General features: G+C 50.2%; 2 protein-coding genes across 2 annotated transcripts; both read right to left on the minus strand.

Moving 5' to 3' along the window:
• Positions 1-236: 236 nt before the first annotated feature.
• TMCO4 (transmembrane and coiled-coil domains 4) lies at positions 237-17977 on the minus strand. The gene is made up of 14 exons (XM_063317377.1): positions 17735-17977; positions 13292-13473; positions 12622-12796; positions 12262-12289; positions 11313-11445; positions 10300-10397; positions 9923-10066; positions 8703-8822; positions 7680-7844; positions 7198-7334; positions 6551-6635; positions 5170-5287; positions 4512-4629; positions 237-2775 (listed from the first exon to the last, which is right to left on the minus strand). The coding sequence occupies exons 2-14, from the start codon at positions 13462-13464 to the stop codon at positions 2416-2418; spliced, it is 1854 nt and encodes a 617-aa protein (XP_063173447.1). The 5' UTR covers positions 13465-13473; positions 17735-17977; the 3' UTR covers positions 237-2415.
• A 546-nt stretch (positions 17978-18523) lies between these two features.
• Positions 18524-20247, minus strand: RNF186 (ring finger protein 186). Its single transcript, XM_063317312.1, has one exon. The coding sequence runs from the start codon at positions 20245-20247 to the stop codon at positions 19429-19431; it is 819 nt and encodes a 272-aa protein (XP_063173382.1). The 3' UTR covers positions 18524-19428.
• Between the last annotated feature and the right edge of the window lie 466 nt (positions 20248-20713).

Here is a 20713-nt window from a genome sequence, read left to right on the forward strand (position 1 = left end):
ATCAAGGCCAAGGAGAGCCACCTTTCTTCCTTTCCCACCGGGATTTGTCTTCTCCCTCTCCAGAAACTGACAGCTTTTTCTCAGATTTTTGCTCTGCCCCTGAGCCTCACAGCTTGGATTGTTTATAGCGTGATTGTATGTGATTGCCAAGTAAACCTAAGTGTGCATGTGTGTGTGTAAGAGGAACACCTGCACCTCCAGAAACGAAGCGATGGCTTGTTTTGGCTGAGTTTTCCCCCTTGGAATCACTCTGGATATCCCAGCCTTTTGGTTTTCATCCGCCTTTTCCAAACAAGTGCATGCAACTGTGAGCCAGGATAGTCCGTGACTGACGCACCCGTGCTGTTAATTAATCCCAGCACCCCCTTTTTTAAGACAGCCGAAATTCCAGCGAGGCACAATGTTTCCCACCACCAAATACACCAGATTTGAGCGACGTTTTATTACAGCCATTTTGGCTGGGGAAACCTGCTATTTTTAAAACAAAGGGGCCACCTGTCACCTCATGTTCACAGCGCCTGCCTGCTTTTCAGTTTTTCTAAGCCATGGCAGCCTATTAACCCCAGCCTGCCTTTCTGCGTTTCTTTGCTACATTTGACTGCAGCATAGAAGGAACTGTGGTGCAATTGCTTGGTCACAAAGTTGTGGTGGTTGTTATATGCCAGTTATTACTATAATATGCCAGTTAAGGACTTTCTAAGCCTGGCTGGTAGAAATTTAAATCCTGCTCACTACTGCACCCCAAGCAAGGTTGAGTCCAGCTTGCAACCTTAACATGCCCAAAGTGTGTTTGTTCACAACTGGACTTAGCCGGAAAGAAAGGGATGAGGGCTTACGGGGGTGAAGCGGGCTCTCCTTTTAGCCTGGGTGCCATTGCCCAAGTCTTTCCTACCAAATTGTAAATTTCGGAGTAAAGAGATTTTCTCTCTCTCGGCTGCCTGCTCTCTCTCAATCTTAAACCCTGCTCAACCCCTCTTGTACTCCCTGGCTGCAGAAAATAGCTCGTTCCAAGCACTGAACTGCAAGAAAAATGTCCTATTGTGATCATCATTCCTGCTGCCACCACTGGGGCCCTTTCTACTCTGAGCTGTGCTCAAGGGACCTAATAAAATGTAAAAGAGTTAAAAGGATATGAAAAGTACAAATTAAACTTAACGTGGCAGCTGGTAAAGGCCAGCCGTGTCTGCCCTCCTGTGGGTATTTTTAGCTATGACAACTGGCAAAGCAGATGGAAGGCAGCCTTTCACTGGCCACTTACTCTTAATTTTTCCTCCCTGCTTTGATGAGGACTCAGGACACCTAAGCACTTACAAAGGAAAGAATATAAAAGATAAAAATACAAATTAACATCATCTCCAAGAGGGCAGGGTGGCTGGTAAAGGCCAGGGAGTCTGTCCTCTTGTGGTCACTTCTAGCCACGGCAACAGGGAGACCCAAGGCCACTCTTCCGTGGCGATTCATTATTGCTGCTGCTACCATCACCACCCCTTTTCTTTTCTGATCAGCACCCAAGCCACCTTAAAAACCCAATTTCAAATTATGATCGCATCTCCAGGAGCATTGCAATCAGTGAAGGACCGAAAAGTCTGCCCTCCTGTGGACACACATGGTCATTACAACCTGCGTCGGCAGGCTGAGGACGGCCAACACAGCCTAAAAATGAACAAGATGAAGTGAAAACTAGCGAACAGCCAGGAGACCCCCGGACCGAGGCGCAGCAGCAGCAGCAGCAACAGGGAAGCTACAGGAAGGCCCACAAGAGATTCCTCCCCGTGCCCAATTTTTTAATGCCTATTTTTTAGTTTTCTTCATTTACGTAGACAAAGATACCTTCCAGGGGCTGTTTCTATTGATCTGCTTGTTCTGAATTTAATCTGCACCCTCCTTTCTGCCAAGAGGGCTCAGAGAGCTACAAAAGCAACGAGGAATATTGCCTATTGATTAAAATCAACGATCAACCTTTAACAGCTGACGAGCAAAAGGCGTGTCGTGTCTTCACAGCTCTCCGTACGGGGGGGGGGGGGAATCTAACATTCTCAAGCGGTGTAACCGGTAGCCCTGGAAGATGCCCCTTCCTGCTGGGGGTGGGAAGTGTTCAGTGGAGCCTCCACCTTCAGAAGCAGGCTACCTTTCCTTTCGCTCTGCCCAATTCCAAACGGCCACGGCACCCATAGCTTGGAAGGGCTGGCCTGGACCCGAGGGCTCCTGAAGGCCAAGCAGACGGTCCCCCCTCGCAGCCTGGCTCAACGGGCGATCAAAAGAGCCTCTTCTAAAGAGAGACCGAGTCCAGGCATGATCTTTGGGAAGCCTCACCTCATCTGAGCTCCCCCCGAAGGCCCGTCAAAATGTGCCTCCCCACCTGCCCTGCCGCCCCCAGAGCTGGGACAAGGGCCCGCGTGGAATGTCCCGGGAATGTCAAGATGGAGCGAAGAGCCGCGTTTCAGCAGGCCGGTCCCCCTCGGAACCAGAGGCCTCCCTCGCTGGAGAATCCCCATCCTTGGGCTCTGGCCCAGGCCCAGGGACCGGCTCCCAGCACCAGTGGTCCCCGCTGCCGTTGAGGCCTTCCTGCCCCTCAGGGCCACCCGTGTCTGCCCTGCCTGGCCCAGCGGGCTCCTCGGAGGCTCTGCTGTCCGGCTGCGTCCCCTGCTTCTCCTCGCTGGGTGGGGAAGGCACCGCCAGGAGCCCCCCTTGGTCTTCCAGGCACTGCCTCGTTTTGAGTCCCACGGCCGTCAGGATTGTGTCCATCTGCTTCACGTAGTCCAAGTGGCCGCTGACCTGCAAGGGAAGCCAACGCAGGCATCAAACCACCCTCACCTGCGGGAGCAGACGAGCCGCCCTCCGGAGCGCCTTCCTCCTTTCTGGATGCGACCCCAGGCCAGCCAGACCCTGGGACGCCTTAAACCAAGGGGGCTGTGGCTCCCCCACAGCTTGATCGCCAGCCCCCTCCCAAAATCCTCCCCTTCCACCACCAGCACTGACAGAAGCCCAGGTAGAGTAGCCACGTTTATTCTTTTTAATTAATCCTTCTGATACCACCTATATTAAATTAGGCTAAACTTAACTAACACATTGCAGGCTACATTTGAATCTGATGAATTTGATTCTTTCTTTTGGACACACGCTTCTCTTTTTTCCCCCTTTTGTTTTCCTTCACAACTGACAGAACACAGTAATTCAAAGTGAAGCTACTTGAACAACACAAACTCTGCTGAAATGCCTTTGCGTGCTTCCAGATGAAGACTCCCTGGTTGGATGGCTCTGAATGTGGACAGCCCAACGATTGCAATTTAACGCTTTAAAAGTTCTTCCGTTTGCCTCCAGAATCTAGGGATACACTGCCCCTACTCATGGAGGCTCCACTTAGGTCCCAGTTAACAGCTGTTGGTAGAGCCCTCTTGGTTGTATGGAGAGAGAAAACTGAAGCATGTTGGCATTTGGAGATCCTGAGACCTGCCCCGAAATGCCAAAAGTTTTTGGGCTTCCTTGTTCCCCCAATCCTTGACTTTACCAGGCAATCTGCCGCTAGAGATAATTCTCCTGGCTTCGGCTGTTTTCTTTTAATTTTAGCAAGACTGGAGCTTTGATTAAAAATCCTGTCAAACGCCCTAGTGCACATCTGATTTCCAGATGCTGGCAGTGATCTCAGAGGGCGACTGGAAAGCGGCAGACGGCCTCGAAATCAACCAGAGTTAAGAAGCAGAAAGCAATCCTCTGGTTTAATGGGGGAGGGATAAAGCCCCCCGATGGTCCTGGGCTCTGTCTGGGGAACAAGGGGCGTGCCGGGGTTGGATCCCTGCGGCCAACAAGTCACAAAAAGCAGATTCTGGACGACACAGGGCTCTTGTCATTTCTGCCGCAAAGCCCCTCCTTGTGATTGTTTTAAAAAATCTTTCACATTGTTGGCGGCCTCTCTGGGCTTCTCAGAGAGAAAGAGGGAGCGCGCATTTTTATCAGCTGCTGGGAATGCATATTCTGGGCCCTTGGGTGAGCTGACACAGGAGAAATGTTACGCTATGGCTACATTCGGACAACCCATTTAAACCCTAAACAAGCCCTTTGTCCACATGACACGCTACGTCCCAGGGAACCCCAGGATGGTCGAATCTGATGGCCCCCTTCCCCACCAGGCCAGGACAAGGACTGGGTTCCCCGATGTACGTTGGACCACACACTGTCAACCCTCCTAGCCCAGACTGGCAGGCTGCTCAAACCCAGCCCACAGCTTTGCTGGAAACAGTCTTCCTAAGCAGGCCATATTTTTGAGAAGGCAAGAACGTACTTGCTTGCAGCCACAGGGGGTCAGGAACCCCCTCTGCATAGAAGCGGGCACACAGCTGCTTTCAGTACGTGCTGGGGGAAAGCCTCACGGCCGGGCATCTCTTCAACCGCCCTCAAACCACGTCTGCCCACGCCGTGGGTGGTTGCTTTGCAAGCCCCTGAACCTCGCAAGGCCTCCACAGTGGCTTCCCACCAACGTTTCCAGCCTGTTCGTCGGAAGCCGCCCAACTTACAATGGAAGACAGATCCACGTTCACCATCCGGCGGTCATCCAGGTTGACAGGCTGAAGCCCTGCGACGCTGAGCTGAATAGACGACGTCCGATAGACAAATCTCAACAGCCAGTCTCCCCTGGAGGGTGAAGGACAAGAGAGGGAGGAATGCAGCTGGAATCACAGGTTAGCTTGAGTCTGGAGAAACTTTGAGGGAGATGGAGCTGCTGTCTAACATCCGAAAGGCTGCCAGGCAGAAGGCAGGGCAAAGCGCTCGAAAAGGCAGGACAGCAAATGAGCCTTGGCACTTCCTCAATTTGTCCAAGGCTGGCACTTTGGGAAGGCCCACAAATCAGATTTCAACCCAACAGCCTTCCCGCTTACACATCTCCAGTCTTTGGCACGCAGGTGAACGGGCCCCTGTGCATGCAGGTTCCATACTTTCGGATGTAAACAAAGCTGGGGAAAAACCAAATTCAATCTTCCCAAGGTTAAATTCTGGCAAAGCGATCTGTTTTCTGATGGTTAGCTTAAAGCTGGTGGCCACCTCCTTGGAGAGAGTGGAAGTCAAGGTAGACGGTCAAATTTGAAAAGTAATTTTTAAGGAAATTAGAAACTTCTTTGGAGAGGAAACAAAAGGGAAAAAAAGGGGGGGTGCCTCTGTTAGGGGCAGCGATACCTGCAGAAGCCGTTGATGATCCTGCCTGAAACGACTTTGGTGACGGGTTTCCAGTACTTGGCCTCTCCTTCTACTGGGGCACCCAGAAGCACCACGTCTTCAATGATTCCTTTGCAGTCTGAAAGAGACCCCACCCAAGGGTGGCCCACTTGCATCACCGGAGGGGGCCTGTTTAGCTTCAGTCCCTGGGGCTGCAGCGATCCAAGCCCTGCTCCTTTGGAGGAAGGCCTGCAATCTAAACCACTACAAGCGCGGGGCCCCCTCGTCCTATGCCTATGGCCCTGCTTGGAAAAACAATTCAGATTGATTCCTCGAGCTGAGATGGAATCAGCTGTGTATGTTGGAAAGTAATATTCCTTTTACAGCTTTACGACAGCTACCAGACAGAACAAAAGCAAAACGGATGGGTGAAAATAAAACAAGGAAGTCCAAACCACCAAGAAAATAAACTCGTCAGAGCACTAATTCTGGATCTGTGGAAACTTCAACAACCGACTTGCGCTGATTTCCACCTTTTTTTTTAGGGTGACAGGGTTCTTTACGTCTTACTCTGTGTTCTGTTTCATTATTATTTTTTATTTGCTGTGCTTAAGACTCCTTCCAGCTAGACAAAGCAGGGCCCGAATTAAGAAAGACAGGCACATTAAAATAGAACTCAAGAGATTCCACCCAGAATTTGCAGGCACAAGCAGCAAATTAATTATCCTGGAATCAGAATGACTGTCAGGGTGGGAGAGACCCCCCCCTTCTCTCACAGGCTGGAGACAGCAGAGAATTGGCTACCAAGGCAACAATCTGGGATTAGAAACCGGAGCATTGTTTTAATTCAGCGTAGAACCAAACGCCGTCTCTCTGAAATCTGCTGGGGAAAGCACCCTCCTGCGGGCCTGCCCTGCCAGGCTTCCTTTCTTGGCAGGAGAAAACGAAGCCCGTGATCACGATGGCGTCAGATTTTCACTTGGCAAGGGAAAGGGACCAATCTGTGATGGCGAGAAGCCAAAAGGCTTGACGACACCCCCACCACATCCGGCATCTCTCGAGCCATCGTGACGACTCAATTCCTCCCCGTTTTGCTAGCCAACGGAAGGGTGGGGGGAAGCATCATTAATACCCAGATCCCAGTCTGCAACGATGACAGATGGCAGGCCCAGGGCGGGAGGAAAGAAACGAATGGCAGACAGGGACGGAGATTTTAAGGAAAAGAGACAGGCCAGAAAGGAAACTCGGGGGACTTTCGTAACTGCTACGAAAGCCACCGAAACAGTTCCTGGGAGATCTGGGCTGAAATCGCTTTGGTTGTCCGAGCCAAGCGGTGCCATCTCTGGGCGGGGGGTCAGCCCTCAGGCGCAAACCCAAAAACTGGAGGGGGGGCCTGACCTACCTTCCTCCTTGGCCATTTCCTGCAGGCAGAAGTAGATCACTCTTGCACCAAGGCTGAACCCGACCAACGTCACTGGCCGTTTGCCCTGGAGGAGGAGGAGGAGGAGGAGGAGGAGGAGAGGAGAAAAATGCGAAAAGCCATCTCGCGTCCTTGGTTTTTTTTTTTTTTTTGAGCCATCATGTCTCTAGTCCGCATTCTGGGGGATGCAGGCCAAGGTCCCCAGAGAGGATGCCGGTGGTGGGAACGCAAGACCGCCTCAAAGACAGCGCTGACGGCAGCTAAATAAGCAGGAGCTGAACTGAAGGCCAAGAAGGCCTGGTCTGGCTGGCTTTCAGGCCATCCGAAATCAGGCAGCCATTTCTGTAATTTTGCTTTGTGGTTTTCCACTTGTGTTAGCAGTGATATGGGGGGTGGGGGAGCTGAATCCCAGCACTCCACTACTGGGAATCCTCTGGCTTCTGAAACTATATTGCCACCTAAAAGTATATTGACTCCTAAAAGTAGGAAAACTGGCCTCTGCACTGTGCCCACCTTTTCTGAAATCATAATAAACGACATTACTATGGGCTGATGTGCCTTTGAAGAAACCCTATTAAAGGTAGACCAGGACAAATGTGGATTGTGGGCCAGAACCTCCTTCGGCCTACCTGCCGCCGGCTAAGGAGTATCTGTGCCAAGTGTTTTCCGACCTCGGTGGAGCGATGGAGACACACTCCCCAAGGGTTGTCTATCACACTAGCGACCGTCAGCAGCGAAGCAGGCCAGGTCAGGGCCGTGACGATCCCTGGGAGGAGGCAGAGCAGACGGGATGGCTGACAATCGAGGTAGCTGTGGGAGTTCAGCTCCCATCATCCGCATGGGAACAAGCCCATCGGGACACCCAAGGGCATCCGTGACCTCCCTTGCAATTGCCTCCTAGCCAATGAAACTCGAAAGCAGATGACCTTTGTGTTGGCTCAGGCCTGGTTCATCCCCGGACAGGAGACTAAGGAGGGAACTGTGCTTCCATGCCAGTGCCAAGAAAACCACCCAGACGGGGCCATGAAGTTGCCCGGGGCTGAGCCGAGCCTGAAGGAGCCGTGGTGTTTTTCCGTCCTCCCCAAAAGAAGGCTGCTCGGCGCTCACTCACCCGACAAGACGGTGTACTTGAGGGCTTCTTGAGCGACCACGTTGACAAGTCCATTCCACAAGGTGTCCAGGGCGCTGCCCAGTTCCATCAAGTATTTGGACTCCCAGGCTAAACAGTATTGCTCCTTGGACTGCAGCAGGCTGCTCCACGGAGCGGTGAAACTGCCTGCAGAGTTACAAAGGCCAGGGTCTGTGCGAGGTGCAGCTGTGGGGTGCAAAGGTGGCCTTCAGGAGCCACAACAGAGTCCCGGGCGTTGCTCCTGGTCCTCCTCCGGCAGAGGGGCGCCAAGGGGGGTCAGGAGATCTCTGAGGAAGGGAATCAATTCTTGCCACTGGGAGTTATAAACCAGCACTCCTGGAAGAGCCACACGCTCCCCAAAGGGTTTACATCTGCCTACCAGGACAAGCCAACTGTGGGGCGGACAATTTCTCGCTGTGGTGGTGAAGCGAGACGCACCGTCACCAGCTCAAATCAACCCCTGGGCCTGAGGGAAAGACAGCTCCCCTTCTCTGCCCAGTCCTGAAATAATCCCTGCCCCATCCCAGACTCCCAGGCCACCCACATCATCACCTTTCACCCGCGGGAGCGTTCCCTGCATCTCAGAGGCATTGACCTCAGCCTCAGATGGGGAAAATGAAATGGCATGGCAGTCAAACAGAAAGGCTTGTAAAAAACAAAGGTGAATCATTTTACAGCCAAGCGTGTTATAGAGCAGCGGCTGATGTCAAGTGGGGATAACAGCCCGCAGGAAAAAGGAGGAAGGACATTTGCTAGCAAGACAAGGGACCTTTGGGGAGCGAGGACACCAGAGGATGAGAGCCAGAAAGAAACACTATTTAGAACTGCAGACAGCCTGCACAAAAAAATATTTTCTGAATGTAAAAACCCCCATATTCACCAACGGTGGCCAGGACCATTAGGTAATTTTTTTAAAAATGGCAACCTTTTGATATCCACCGTGCTTTGGCTGCACTGCTGCAACGTGAGGAAAGTGACGCCAGCGGCAGAGAGGTGGGCTCTTACCGTATTTCCCTGCAGAGAGCCAGCCGGTGACTGCAATGGCAATATGGAGCTGATTCCCTTCCGTTAAGGAAAGGAATTCAAATTCTTCTATGGCACCCACACGCTTCTTCATCTTGTACCCTAACGGAGCAAGCACGCACACAAATACACAATTAATACGGTACACGTCCCGGCTCTTCAAAATAGAGGCCACGGTTGGTCACAGCCTCGGACCAGGCCCTGCCTGTAGAGAAGTTAAAAAAAAATACGTAACACAAAACATAACATTTGCATCGCTGAAGTAGCAAAGTGGAGGGACTGAGGCTTTTAACAGCCAAGCGCCTATCCAAGACAGCAAATGCTTTTTAACCAAAATCGGACACAGAGGCTGGATCGCCCCTTTCGGCCACGTTGGACTAGACTGGCTTGAAGGTGAAATTCCAAGCTGAGCCTAGCACAGGTGGCCAGCCACGCTGAGAAAAGAGAAGCTGACTTTTTACTAGCAACCTGTCTCCAACTGCTGGAGGAAAGCATGGTTTGATCCTGGCTTAGCAAATCAGAAACAGAGCAATGTCAGTCGGGATCTTGGTCAAAAGGAAAACCAGAAGATTTTAAATCTTTGCTAGACAGTTGAGGGATGGGCAAGCTTCTCCCCTGAACCGCAACCCCCCATTTGCTCTACCTGGATGCTGTGTGGTGGGAACTAGATCAGGGGAGGTGTCCAATTCTCCCCCAGGTCCTTCCCGCCCTCCACAGGCCGGCCCTGAGGAGCCGACCCCTTTTGGTCAAGGGCTCGCTTTATATGCCCAGGATTTGAAGGCTGAGCTGAGCCTCCTGGACGCTGACCCTCCAGTCCGGTGGCCCTAAATTCAAGAGATAAAAGGGAGAAGGGCTGGTGTGCAATCAGTCACTGGGTGTGCAAAGATGCTGCCTGGACTGGGGACTTCTCTGGGCAGTAACATTATTCGCCCAGGACCCCAGCAGACAGAGGACTTCCCTATTTATTTTAAGCAGGTTTTTTTTCCAGGCAGAGGGCAAGCCACGGCCCTTGCAACAGCAACCAAGACATAGATTAGCTTGCCCTGAAGGGGGTCCGGTCTTGCCGACTCCCACTGGCCATGGGCTGCAAGATCTGGGGCAGGAGCCTTCCCTTCCCCGGCAGATGCCAAGAGTCAAAGCGCAACCCTTCTGCACAGTCAGAGGCTGTTCACGAAACCCCCGGGCCTTTCCATCTCCCTTACCCATGAGTCCTGCCCCAGCAGCTCCAAAGAGCGAAGCCATAATGGCGATCCCGGCCGTTGATCCCAAGGCAGCCGCCCCGGCGGTCCCAATGACGGTTGCTGCTCCGGCAGCCACCAAGGGGGCTGCGAGTCCCCCGGTCAGGCCTAAACGGAAGGCAAAACGTTGGCCTTAGCCAGCATTCGTGGCTCTTTGCTTGTTCCCCCAAGAGCTGGCCTTTGCTTGATGCGGGTGCCGAGCCTGCTGCTCCCAGGACGTGCCCTACTACGACTCCCGTCATCCCCAGCCAGCATGCTAACTGCTGGGGGCAACGGGCCCGGAATCTGATCCCGATGGGAGGCCCGCCATTCAGGGGAGGCGAGTTCGAAGGCCTCCTTACCAATGACTGTCCCGCCGCCCACCGTCGCCAAGCCGATCAGCAGGAAGCGCTTCAGCCGCTGCTTCCTCTCCTTTTTCTTCCGCGCGGCTTTGACCGTTCTTGGGGGTGATGGGGAAGGAGGAAGGAAAAGAGTGACTTTCTCTCCTCACTGCCCTATTCTGTCCCAATAACTGAGGGGCTGCCTCCCTCTGCCCCACAGGCGGGCCGGACCCTGGAACGTTCCTCGTGGGATTCACAGAAGTAAAAATGGATGCATCCGAAACAGAAGCGATGGCAAGCCAAACACACAGAACGACTCACCTGCCAGGCAGCTCCTATCTCCTGAGCAGCTTGCGTGACAAAAACAGCAAATATTAAAATACACCACCCAGCATTTTTTAAACAAGTCCTGCAATTTCAATAAAGCAAACGCCGAAAGGACTCAAGGGAAGTTAAATGGCCACAAAAGCCAGGGGGGTTTCAGCGCCAATCCCCACTTTGGGAATATCCCGCCCTCAAAATGAGCCTTCTTTCCAGTTCTACAACTTTGATTTCAGGCCGCTTTTAAACCAAAAAGGCAAGGGAGTGATTAAAATGTGGAGCTAATTATTTTCCAGCAACGAAATGGCCAGCTTGAAGGTTTTTCGACGGCACTTGTTTGTTTACGTTAGCTCTTCAGGAAAGAAAATATTTTCAGCTGGAGACAATTACGTGTCTTTGCAGCTGACTCTGCTCCATCCGAATCGCTCTTTGGGGAAAACATTTGGACGGAGGCTTCGAAACCCCGAAGAAAGGAAAGAAAGTGGATATAGAGGCTTCCAGGGGAATGCCCTCCTTTGCCCCTGAGATCTGTTTTTTCCTTGCAACTCTTTCAAAAGCAGCAGCACTTTTACCTGCTCTGAGTAAAATGCCGCCCTCTCCTCTCGGCAGAAACCAAATATTTAAAAGACATGCGTTTTTCTACTTGCACGGTATTGATTCCCTTGTGGCTGCGCCTTGCAAAAAAAAGACACAAGGGTCTGGAGGAAACATACTCCGGTTCCACCTCTTTTTCCTCCTTCAGGCATTCAAGGAGACAGCCCTCCGCATCTTCCAATTCCAGCAACGGGATCCTCAGCAACCTGGTGATGTGGGAGAGAAGCACCCGCATGCGAGCATCGTAGTAGCCTGGGCAAACAGGGCAGGAAGAGGGGGGCATTTACTATCAAAGGAAGCCGGTCCTCGCCAACTTGCGCCCTGTCCCTGAATGCACGATGGAGGGGAAATCGTCCCAAAATCAGTGGCCCACTGCCTGGCTCCCCCAAATTTATGCCTTCCCGTAGCAAATCGTACCCTCATGACCGGCTTGACCAGTAACAGCCAAGGCACGTCCTATTTCAGAGCAATTCAGTGAATCGACCGCTGGAGGCAGCTGCCCACCGATCCAGAGCGCCTAATGCTCAGGTAACACGGGGCCAGTTCTGTCTTGGAAATGATTTCGCCCTTGGACTGTTCTAATGAACCTTGCATGTTGGAGAGCAGTCTTTTTGACACAAAAGTCCATATAAGGCAGCTTAAAAAGATGCCAGTATAAGAGCTCTTAGATTTGTATCAATAATGTGTGTGTGTGTGTATATATGTATACACACACACACACAGAAACATCTTTGTATACATGTATTTTCCAAACTGTTTCATTAACCATTTTCAATGCTGATTGTTCTTTTCTATAGTTACATTATACGGGTAGAAGGATGGAAAAGATCTTTATATAGATTTTCAACACTTGTTTACAGAACAAATTCCCTTTAATCTCAACACTGTTGCCAGGGAAGTCTCAGAGAGATCTGACCTTCAAAATACGTTCTTTTTTACTGCCTGCCTAGATTCCTTTCTCTTTGCTGCCTCTGCTAGAAGCCGTTTTGCTTTGACCGTCATCCTGGTTAGGAGCTAATAAAAATAACCGGGGCAGGGAGGGAAAAATAGGACCCTGAATTCACTTACCATCCTTGAGAGAAAAGGCAACAAGATCCTAAAAAAATGAACAGAAACACACAGGTGAAATGATGAGCGTTTAAAAAAAAGAAAACAAGGGCATTCCCCCAAAAGTTTGGATTTGGGAAGGTGGAAATCTTGGCTAGAAAGAAGTTTTTCCACTCTCGAAAAAGAGAAGGAAAAGGGTAAGGATTGTTCATGGCACCTCCATTCTCAGAGGTGGGGGGCAAAGAGAAGAGAGGGTTACTCTGGACTGCTTTTCAAAGACGTCATCCTGGCGTGAGCTTTAATTCAGAAGGGACCAAACCACACCAACCAGTAAGGGTAGGAAAGGGGCCAGGGATCCCAGGAAAAACGCCTCTGGCTCACTAGCATGATGGTGCCGGGCTGATCTTTCAGAAGCGGCTCGCTCAGCAGAATCCGGGCAAAGGTCTCTGTCCCTTCGGCTCCGAGGCCGCCCGCAAAGGCCAGCATCGATGGCAAAACGGCTTCCGGCAGCTCCAGCCAGGTGACCAGGTTCTCCACCACTCCCGTCCTGTACGGGCTGCGGAAAGAGGCCCAGGAGAAGCGAGTCATGGCATTTTTTCATACACAACAACGCTCACACCCGCGTGTATAGCTCATCGATCGGGGAGGGGCAGGTTGCTTGGGGGATCAAAAAGGCACAGAGGTTTAATTAAATTATGTCGGCCAATCCACCTATACTTACCTTTTGTTCCCCCCAACTTCAACACGGGTATAAAACCTTCCTTGCAGGAATGAAGGGAGCTTGATCTGTAAACCCTTACACTGCAACACTGCTTAGCCTTAAACGCCCACCAATCGCTTTCCTTTCCTGCAAAAAACCTAAGCTGGCTACCCCTTTGCAAACTTTTGCAGATGCCAGCGCGGCCCAGGCATAAATCTCTCTTCTTTTTCCCCGCCGACAAAGACATCAGAGCAGAGGCCAGAATATCCGGCCTTTGCATTTCCTGCCCGATGCTTTCTCAGTTGCTCGGAGCCAAAACAGCAGCAAGCCCAGCTGGGCCAAAACGCTCACCTTTCCTCCTGCTCTGGAAACAGCGAGGCCAAGGAAACCGCACAGAGGGCTGCGTAAGCAAATTTCCCCGGTTCGCCCAGCTGTCGGCCCAGGCCTGCCCTTGACCCTTCGTTTTCTTCCTTCTCTGGCCTGCTGCTCCAGGGCCCCCAGCCCGGCTGGGCATGAGCAGACATTGTCTGTTCCTGCCATAGGGGACACAAAAACACCAAGTAAGAACACAAGAAGAATCCCTGTGTCTCTCAGCATCCCTTTTCCAACAGCCCCTCGGCAGGTGAGTCAGCAAGCAGGCTGTAAAAACAACGGCCCTCCTCAAGCATTCCCCGAGATAGACTGCTTCTTCCTATGGAGGTTGCTGAGCTTGCACTGACATATCAATGCAGTTCAGATTCCAACTTTCTAGGCAGTGTTTCTCAGCCTTGGCAACTTGAAGACGTGGGGACTTCAACTCCCAGAATTCCCCAGCCAGCATGGCTGGCTGGCTGAGGAGTTCTGGGAGTTGAAGTCCCCACGTCTTCAAGTTGCCAAGGTTGAGAAACACTGTCCTAGGGCAAGTCAAGGGACTTCTGGGAAGGCTTTGCCGAAGATCTGAGGGAGGCTGCTATCAACACTGCCCCCCTAATTACAGAAATCCCAAGGTAGACTGCCTCTGTACCTGAAGGCTCCATTGCCTCCCCATGGCCCACAGACGTCGCTTTATTTTGTTGGTGTTCACTAATGATGATAAACCTGCAGAGTGAATTAACCAGTTCTAGTTCCCCTCAGAGCAGCAGTGCATAAACTAAGCCAACAGATTATGAAAGCAAACACACGCACAATTGAAACGGACCAAGTTTAATGAGTTTTCCACTGAGCCAGTTAATCCTTTGGGGTGAATGCAGCCTCCAGCTTGTTCTGAAGGCAGGTAAACAGCGGGACGGTCCTCGCAAAGGTCTCCCAGATGCCAGGCAGCTTGACCACCTCCACGGAAGAGCACCCCCCCAGCCCACTCTACCCTCCCCTCTTAGCAAGGAGAAAGGTTACAAGGGAACCAGCCAAAGGGAATCCCTTCACTTTACATGTTGCCAACTTATCAGATGATGGAAACTTTGGTCCTCCGTGTTCCATTACTGCTGGTCATAATTTGCATTATAGGGAAGCCACTGCCCAGACCAGTGGGACGTAGATGCCCTTGAGACAGAATAACAGGCATAATAAAACCATAAAATTCCAATTACTCTGTAGCTTAATGAGAGCACCAACCTTCTGGCACAGATTCTTCTGTGGGATGGCTGGCCTTTCAGGGCAAGGGTCTGCCAAGGAACGCTTCGTTTCGCCCCACCTTCAACATGGCTTCCATTTCACATGACGTACTGCAAGTCTGGCCAGCTTGCCTTCACACTGAACCCAGGAAGTCACACGTGTTTCTCATAACAAAGGGCTCGGGAGCATGAAATCTGCTTTAATAGATCCAGTGCAATCCCAGGGGTGACTCCTGGTCGGGAGGAGGCAAGCTCTTCCTTATCATCTGCCCTCTGATTTGTTTTAAACGGCACATGCCAGAAACAACTTGCACGCAAGGAGAGGTCCTACCCCAAAGCATGCAGTTGTTCCTTTTTTTTTTTCCTAGATTTTCCAGACATGCAAATCCAAATCAACCCGTGACACACTCACCGTTGACTTTTCTAACTTGCTTATGCTTTTATACTCGGTCACCTGGAGGTGATTTTTGTGCTTGTCGAAGGCAATCAAATGCATACAAGTCAAACTGATAACACCTCACCTGGCTAATTCTCAGCTCCTGGCTTCTCATGACCATATGTCTGTTTCTGGGAATGGTGACGTTTGAATTCCTAGCAAGTTTTGGTAGCTTTAGATTATTTTCTAACTGTTTCTTTAACACACACACACACCCCGGTGTTCTCCACCTCCTGGTTCTGGACACGAGGACAAGCCACAACCTTGGGGTCAGACTAACACAACCACCACCACCAACTGTAAAAGGAGTTTTCCTTTGTGTGCCGATGTGCCTCCCGACTGCCCCAGATCCAAATGCAACAAGTTGTGCACAAACTAAAAATGACTTTGATGGTTTGCAAAATTCTTTGTTTTTCTTCCATAATCCCCCCCCCCCATTTATGGAACAAGCTTTAAAATGACAACCAAGGCAAATTTCATGCCAAGCTATAACACAGATGTTCCTTTTTCCAGACTGGCCAATTATCTCTGGATCTCAGAATATGTGCCTAAGCATAAGTGTGCTATCAAAGGACTTATGTATATTATAATCAATAAGACAAGCATGATCTACCTTGCTCTTTTTTTTTTTTACAAGCCTTAGTAAATGCCATGCAACAGTGATTCCCCTCTAGCAACACTGCAAAATACATTTCTGGGGGCAACGTTCCAATTCCCGAATATGTCCTAAATGCTGCATGATGGCTCGAGGATCGTCTGTCCAAGGTTGGGATTCACCCTTGGCTGGTGATCTTTATCTCTGACTAATCTTATCTTTTGGCCTCGTAGCTCAGGGGCAGCTGAAAGAATTGGGATGCACTAATTTTAAAATTTGAGAGGCAAAGGGGCTGATCATTTTTTCCCTTTTTGATGGGACTGGTCATTTTATACCCTTTTATCAGATACAGCATGGTTGGCATCGCAGTAGGAGAGCTATTGTTAATCTACGGCAGCCAAAAATCAGAATGAGTCTGGTAGCACCATGTCAAACAAACAATTTTTATTAAACCAAACCAAATCAAATCAGTCTTTATTACAGTCAAAGACCAGCACAGGCAAATTTTATTTAAAGGCATAAGCTTTCGTGAGTCGCAGCTCACAAAAACTTACGCCTTTTAATAAAATGTGTTAGTCTGAAAAGGTGTTACCAGATTCCTTCTGAATATTGTTGGCTTACTGGATAAGCACACCGAAGAAAACAAATTTTAGATTGACGCTTTTTCACTGTGCAAACAACATCCTTCCTACCTAACTCACAAAACCCAACATTCCTTTTTTTTTTTTTTTTCCATTTCAGTATTGTAAGTCTTATACAGGCCTGGGACCAGAAAATATTTCTGCCAATCATATTTCTGAACACTGATCATGAGGACCAGTAATTACAGCATGGCAATGTCCTCATCTATGCTCAGAACAGGCAGACTGGGTTGCTACCAGCAATGTTCTCAGTTTGGGGTATCATAATTTAATATCTGCATTTGATTGTGCCAAGAAACTTCCCCTTCCAAGGTCTTTCGGAGATGGGAGTTTAAATCTTGCTCAGAACCTCCACATGGTAAATTTTCCAATTGTCAGTACTGTAAATGGTTATTGGCATAGGAGGAATTAACAAGCACTGGGTGGCTGTTTTAAAGATAAGGCCACTTTCTGATACCAGAAACAGCATTAACTTTGATTGCCAAATCAAAAACATATATTATACGCAATTGAAATGTTGCTTGGTCATTGATGCAATGGATGGGCTCCTGTTTTTAAAATCATCCTGATGGGGGAGAAAAGTATGGGTTTTTTTGTGGGGGGGTTGTTTATTGATTAGGTAAAACGAACAACAGAAAAAGCAAAAACAAAAAACAAAGAAAAGGAATACGTTTACATACGCAAAGCAAACTTTAAACCTGAGCGAAGGCTGACATGAAACTAGAATGATTGTTTTTGAAAAAAAAATAGACAAAATGTTTTTTTTTTCAAAAAAGGAAAAACACAGGAAAAAGTATTCTAGTAGCCCCGTTTTTTTCCCCCTGCCACCACTAATTGCTAATTAAATATTTTCATATTACACTTTGGACATCTGTGATTATTGCTCATTTTGATTTGGGTCGTTTTAATTATTTAGTATTTATTATCTCAAGCAGTCTCTTGGTGCCTGTGTGTGTGTAGCCTTTCGGGGTCTCAGCCCCCCAAAACCCACCCTGGGAACCAAAGACTTTCTGCAGAGGCCCCACCGCTGTGCCAGGGGTGCAGGCCGTGGCTCCCCCAGATGCGGGGCTGGGGGGCTCCCCTCTGCCGGGGCAACCTGCGGGAAGCCCCCCAGGGCAGGGGGCCCCTTTCGGACCCCTAACTGGGTTGCCCTGGAATTACAGGGGCTTTTTCCCCTCCAGCCCAAGGGATGGAGGGCCTGCAGGCTCTCTCTTGAGCAGGCCCAAGGGTGGGGCTGCAAGCAGGTCTCCCCCAGGCTAGGGACCCCTTTGCAACCCCAAAGTGGGGAGGGGGGTTGAAAGCCCCCTTGTAAAAACGGGGTGGGGTCGCCGCTGCTCCCCATGCAACACGTTTCCTTCCTTCCCAGCCTATTTCCATCCCTCTGGGCTTAATTTACCACATTCTGTGACAAAGGAAGGAAGAGCCCCCCAGGCCCCAAAGCCCCCTCCCCTTATCTTAAAGTTTTTCATTTCCAATTATGAAGAGCCGCCCCCGTCCTCGGGTCTGGACCCCCCATCCTCGCCACAGACCCACCTGGCCGTCCTGGAGCTGGAGAAAGGCCGCATCGAGTCGCCGAGCCTACCCAGCCTCCCGGTCGCTTCGCGCGGGCTCGGCGCTCACTCCAGTCCGAGGCTCAGAAAGGCCGCCTAGGCCCGCCCTGCACCGGCCGGCTCGGGAAAGAGCGATTCCCGGAAGGAGTTACGGCACAGGTGAGGCGTAGGGCACGTAGGAAAAGGGGAGGGCTACGCAACCTTCGCAGCGGCTTAAAGAGGAAGAAGGAAGTTGCGGAGTGCATTTGAGGCGGCGTTGGAAACCGCAAACAATTTGCATTTAATCGGGGGAGGGATGGGAAGCGAAAGGGGGCATTTTTAGATGCAAGGCCCTCAAATCCTAAACGCAATTACTAGGTGGAGGGCTGCTTCTGATGCATTTTTGATCCTCACCTTTGGAGCAAGCCTCTGTAGATTTAAATAGGATCGTTTTGGCGAAGCAGCTGACCAGAAAAATCATGAGGCTGGGCTGTTTTGCAACTGAAATAGAAACTGAAATTCTGCATGGCAAGGAAATTAATAGCTGACCCTGCAATCAGGCTGCAATGAAAGACGGACAACCAAAAGTTACTGCCTAACCTTTGCAGCCTTCCCTCTTCCCTATAAAATAATTGAGATTCAGTACAAATGGAAGTTTTTCTATCACAAAGCCTGGGAGGGAGAAGGTCACTGACTGAACCGTGGTTAAGCTGTGGATGCAGAGAGCCTTTTACAGCCTTTAGCCACCCACTAGAAGCTCTGGGTGGGCAAGCAAAATAAAGCAAAAAACCACCAAGGAGAAATTCTCTTTATACAAATCTTTACAGCATACACATAAAACATTTCAACAATACTGAATGCTTTAACAGCCCTCACTTCAGGACTGCTTATTCTGTGGTTGTTCCCATTTACTAAGGTGAATCTTGGTTTCTCAGAACAGCTGCAACCTCCCCACAACCCATACATAAGAACAAACACATTTGTACCCTGCATCAAAGGTTTCCAGAGGAAATTTAAGTCACCTGGTGCAGAAGCCCCCCTGGAATGGATTTAAATTCCCAGTTTATCTGGAACATGTGCACTGATTTTTTAAAAATCTTCTTAAGCACCATAACGGTGTGTTTAACAATGGAATTAAAGAGCAAGCTTTCTATTTTCAGCATTTACAGTTGTGCAGCCTTGAAGATAACCTCACAAATGGTTAAATTACAACCAAGACTACCATTAGACCCTGATAAATCAAAGCTCACATCTTCATCTCCTTAAAGGACTGCCTTTGAGGAGGACATGCGGGCCACAGTTTGTCCCAGTTGCTGGTGTCTAACGTTGGCTCTTTGGAGGTAGACTGCCTCTCACTGTGGAGTTTCCATCTAGATGTTACTGATTAACTTTTGTTTGACTTTCCCACATTTTTTAAAGCCAGAAGCCACCCTCTGTTTGTCATGGAGCAAAGCAGTGGGAAAACTTGTTCAGACATCCTGCAAAATAATACATCTTTCAGGGAAGCATCAGGATTGTGTTTGCTGTTTTCTGACCAACGTGCCCATGAAATTGGATTCCAGAAACAGCTATGGATCTGTGCCATGATTCCCAGGTGTGTACGCACAGGGAACATTTGAACCCACCCAGCCCTGGCACCTATTCAGCTACTCTCTTGGTCCTCTTCCTCTGGTGCCCGCTCAAGTCCCAAAGCCATTCTCAGGCCACTTGGCTGACCTTCTTTGTGCAGAGGGGCAGCGAAAGACTTGGGCATGTCCACCTGGGATCCCAGCAAAGCACGGAGGATAGGATGGCCCCCAGAAGCATCATGAAGCAGAGGGACCACATTAGCAGTCCGGTGTCCATGAATGGGAGTATGAGGACAATCAGCAGAGAAACCAGCAGTAACAGCAGGATCAGTCTCTTGGTGGCAGCTGGGCTGGTATCTCCACCGTCCTGGGGCTGCATTTCAAGGGAAGGATGCTGGCTATGACACGCGCCAGCAGTGCCCAGAGGGCCAGCCATCTCGGTATCTGGATCTGGGCTCCCCAATTGCTCCATGACGTGTGCCTGGTTTTGGAGGCTGCAGATGAGACCCCCGGATATCACAGTGGCCTTTCGGCAGAGGGGACAGGTGATGATCCAGGTGCGATCTTCATTCCGCAAGATCGACTTCAGGCACGCGGCGCAGAAGGTGTGCTGGCACGCCAGGACTTTGGGCAGCCGGGCGCGGCTGTATCGGTTGAAGCAGATGAGGCAGTCCATGTCATTAATGGAGACTCTGAACGGGCATTGCTGGAGAGGTGCCGGGGCCAACGCTTTCAGAGCGACGGGACTGAGGGACACCGAAGTCTCAGTTTCTGCAATTCTGAGTTCTAGATCCACGCTTTTTTCACAGGGCAAACAGCAAGGCTTGTCCTCTTGGATGGAGTAACCCTTGACTCCGGGACCGCCATCCATTTGGAGAGATCTCTCTTCAGAAATCTCGCGTTGGTCTATCTCCTGGCCGGCTTCGCTTGCAAGCTGCAAAGTCTCCATGGAGTTTGCTAGAGCAAGAAATAGCTGCTCTCTCAGGAACTGCCTGCCTTTGACTGCATCTGTGATTTGACAGCTCTTTTTATAAAAATGCCTTGTCCCAGAAACAAGTAATTGCTTTGTTTAGCTCTCTGAACATGTCCCACCCCTCAGGCAAGAAACGGTCACATTGGGTGGGTGGATGTGTTTGTTTTTTTTTAAACCAAACAGAGATTAAATTTAATCAGTAACCTCAACAGCCACAGGATTTTATGATGCCCGATAACATCGCTGGGCAACTCTGAAAGAAAAAGCAAACATAACTGGCAAACAACTTCAAGTGGCTGCTTCAGATGTGAGCCAAGGAGATGGAGGGTAAATACCGCCACTTGCTCAAAACAACTAGTAGTGACGGGTGCGTATGAATGCGGCACCCGGATCTTCCAAAGTCTACTCCCTGGGGGATGTTTTTGAGCAAACTCAAAAGCCG

The sequence above is a fragment of the Candoia aspera genome, chromosome 18 (genome assembly GCF_035149785.1).
Source record: "Candoia aspera isolate rCanAsp1 chromosome 18, rCanAsp1.hap2, whole genome shotgun sequence".
Taxonomy (NCBI): Eukaryota; Metazoa; Chordata; class Lepidosauria; order Squamata; family Boidae; genus Candoia; species Candoia aspera.

What these genes read in the sequence shown, in the direction of transcription:
- TMCO4 (XM_063317377.1), bottom strand. Translation starts at nt 13,464, where the DNA reads ATGTCTGCTCATGCCCAGCCGGGCTGGGGGCCCTGGAGCAGCAGGCCA. An exon ending in TACTCCTTAGCCGGCGGCAG is followed by an intron (nt 6,636 to 7,197) that starts GTAGGCCGAAGG and finishes CTCCTCCTCCAG; the next exon opens with GGCAAACGGCCAGTGACGTT. An exon ending in GGAAATGGCCAAGGAGGAAG is followed by an intron (nt 5,288 to 6,550) that starts GTAGGTCAGGCC and finishes GGTCTCTTTCAG; the next exon opens with ACTGCAAAGGAATCATTGAA.
- RNF186 (XM_063317312.1), bottom strand. Translation starts at nt 20,247, where the DNA reads ATGGAGACTTTGCAGCTTGCAAGCGAAGCCGGCCAGGAGATAGACCAA.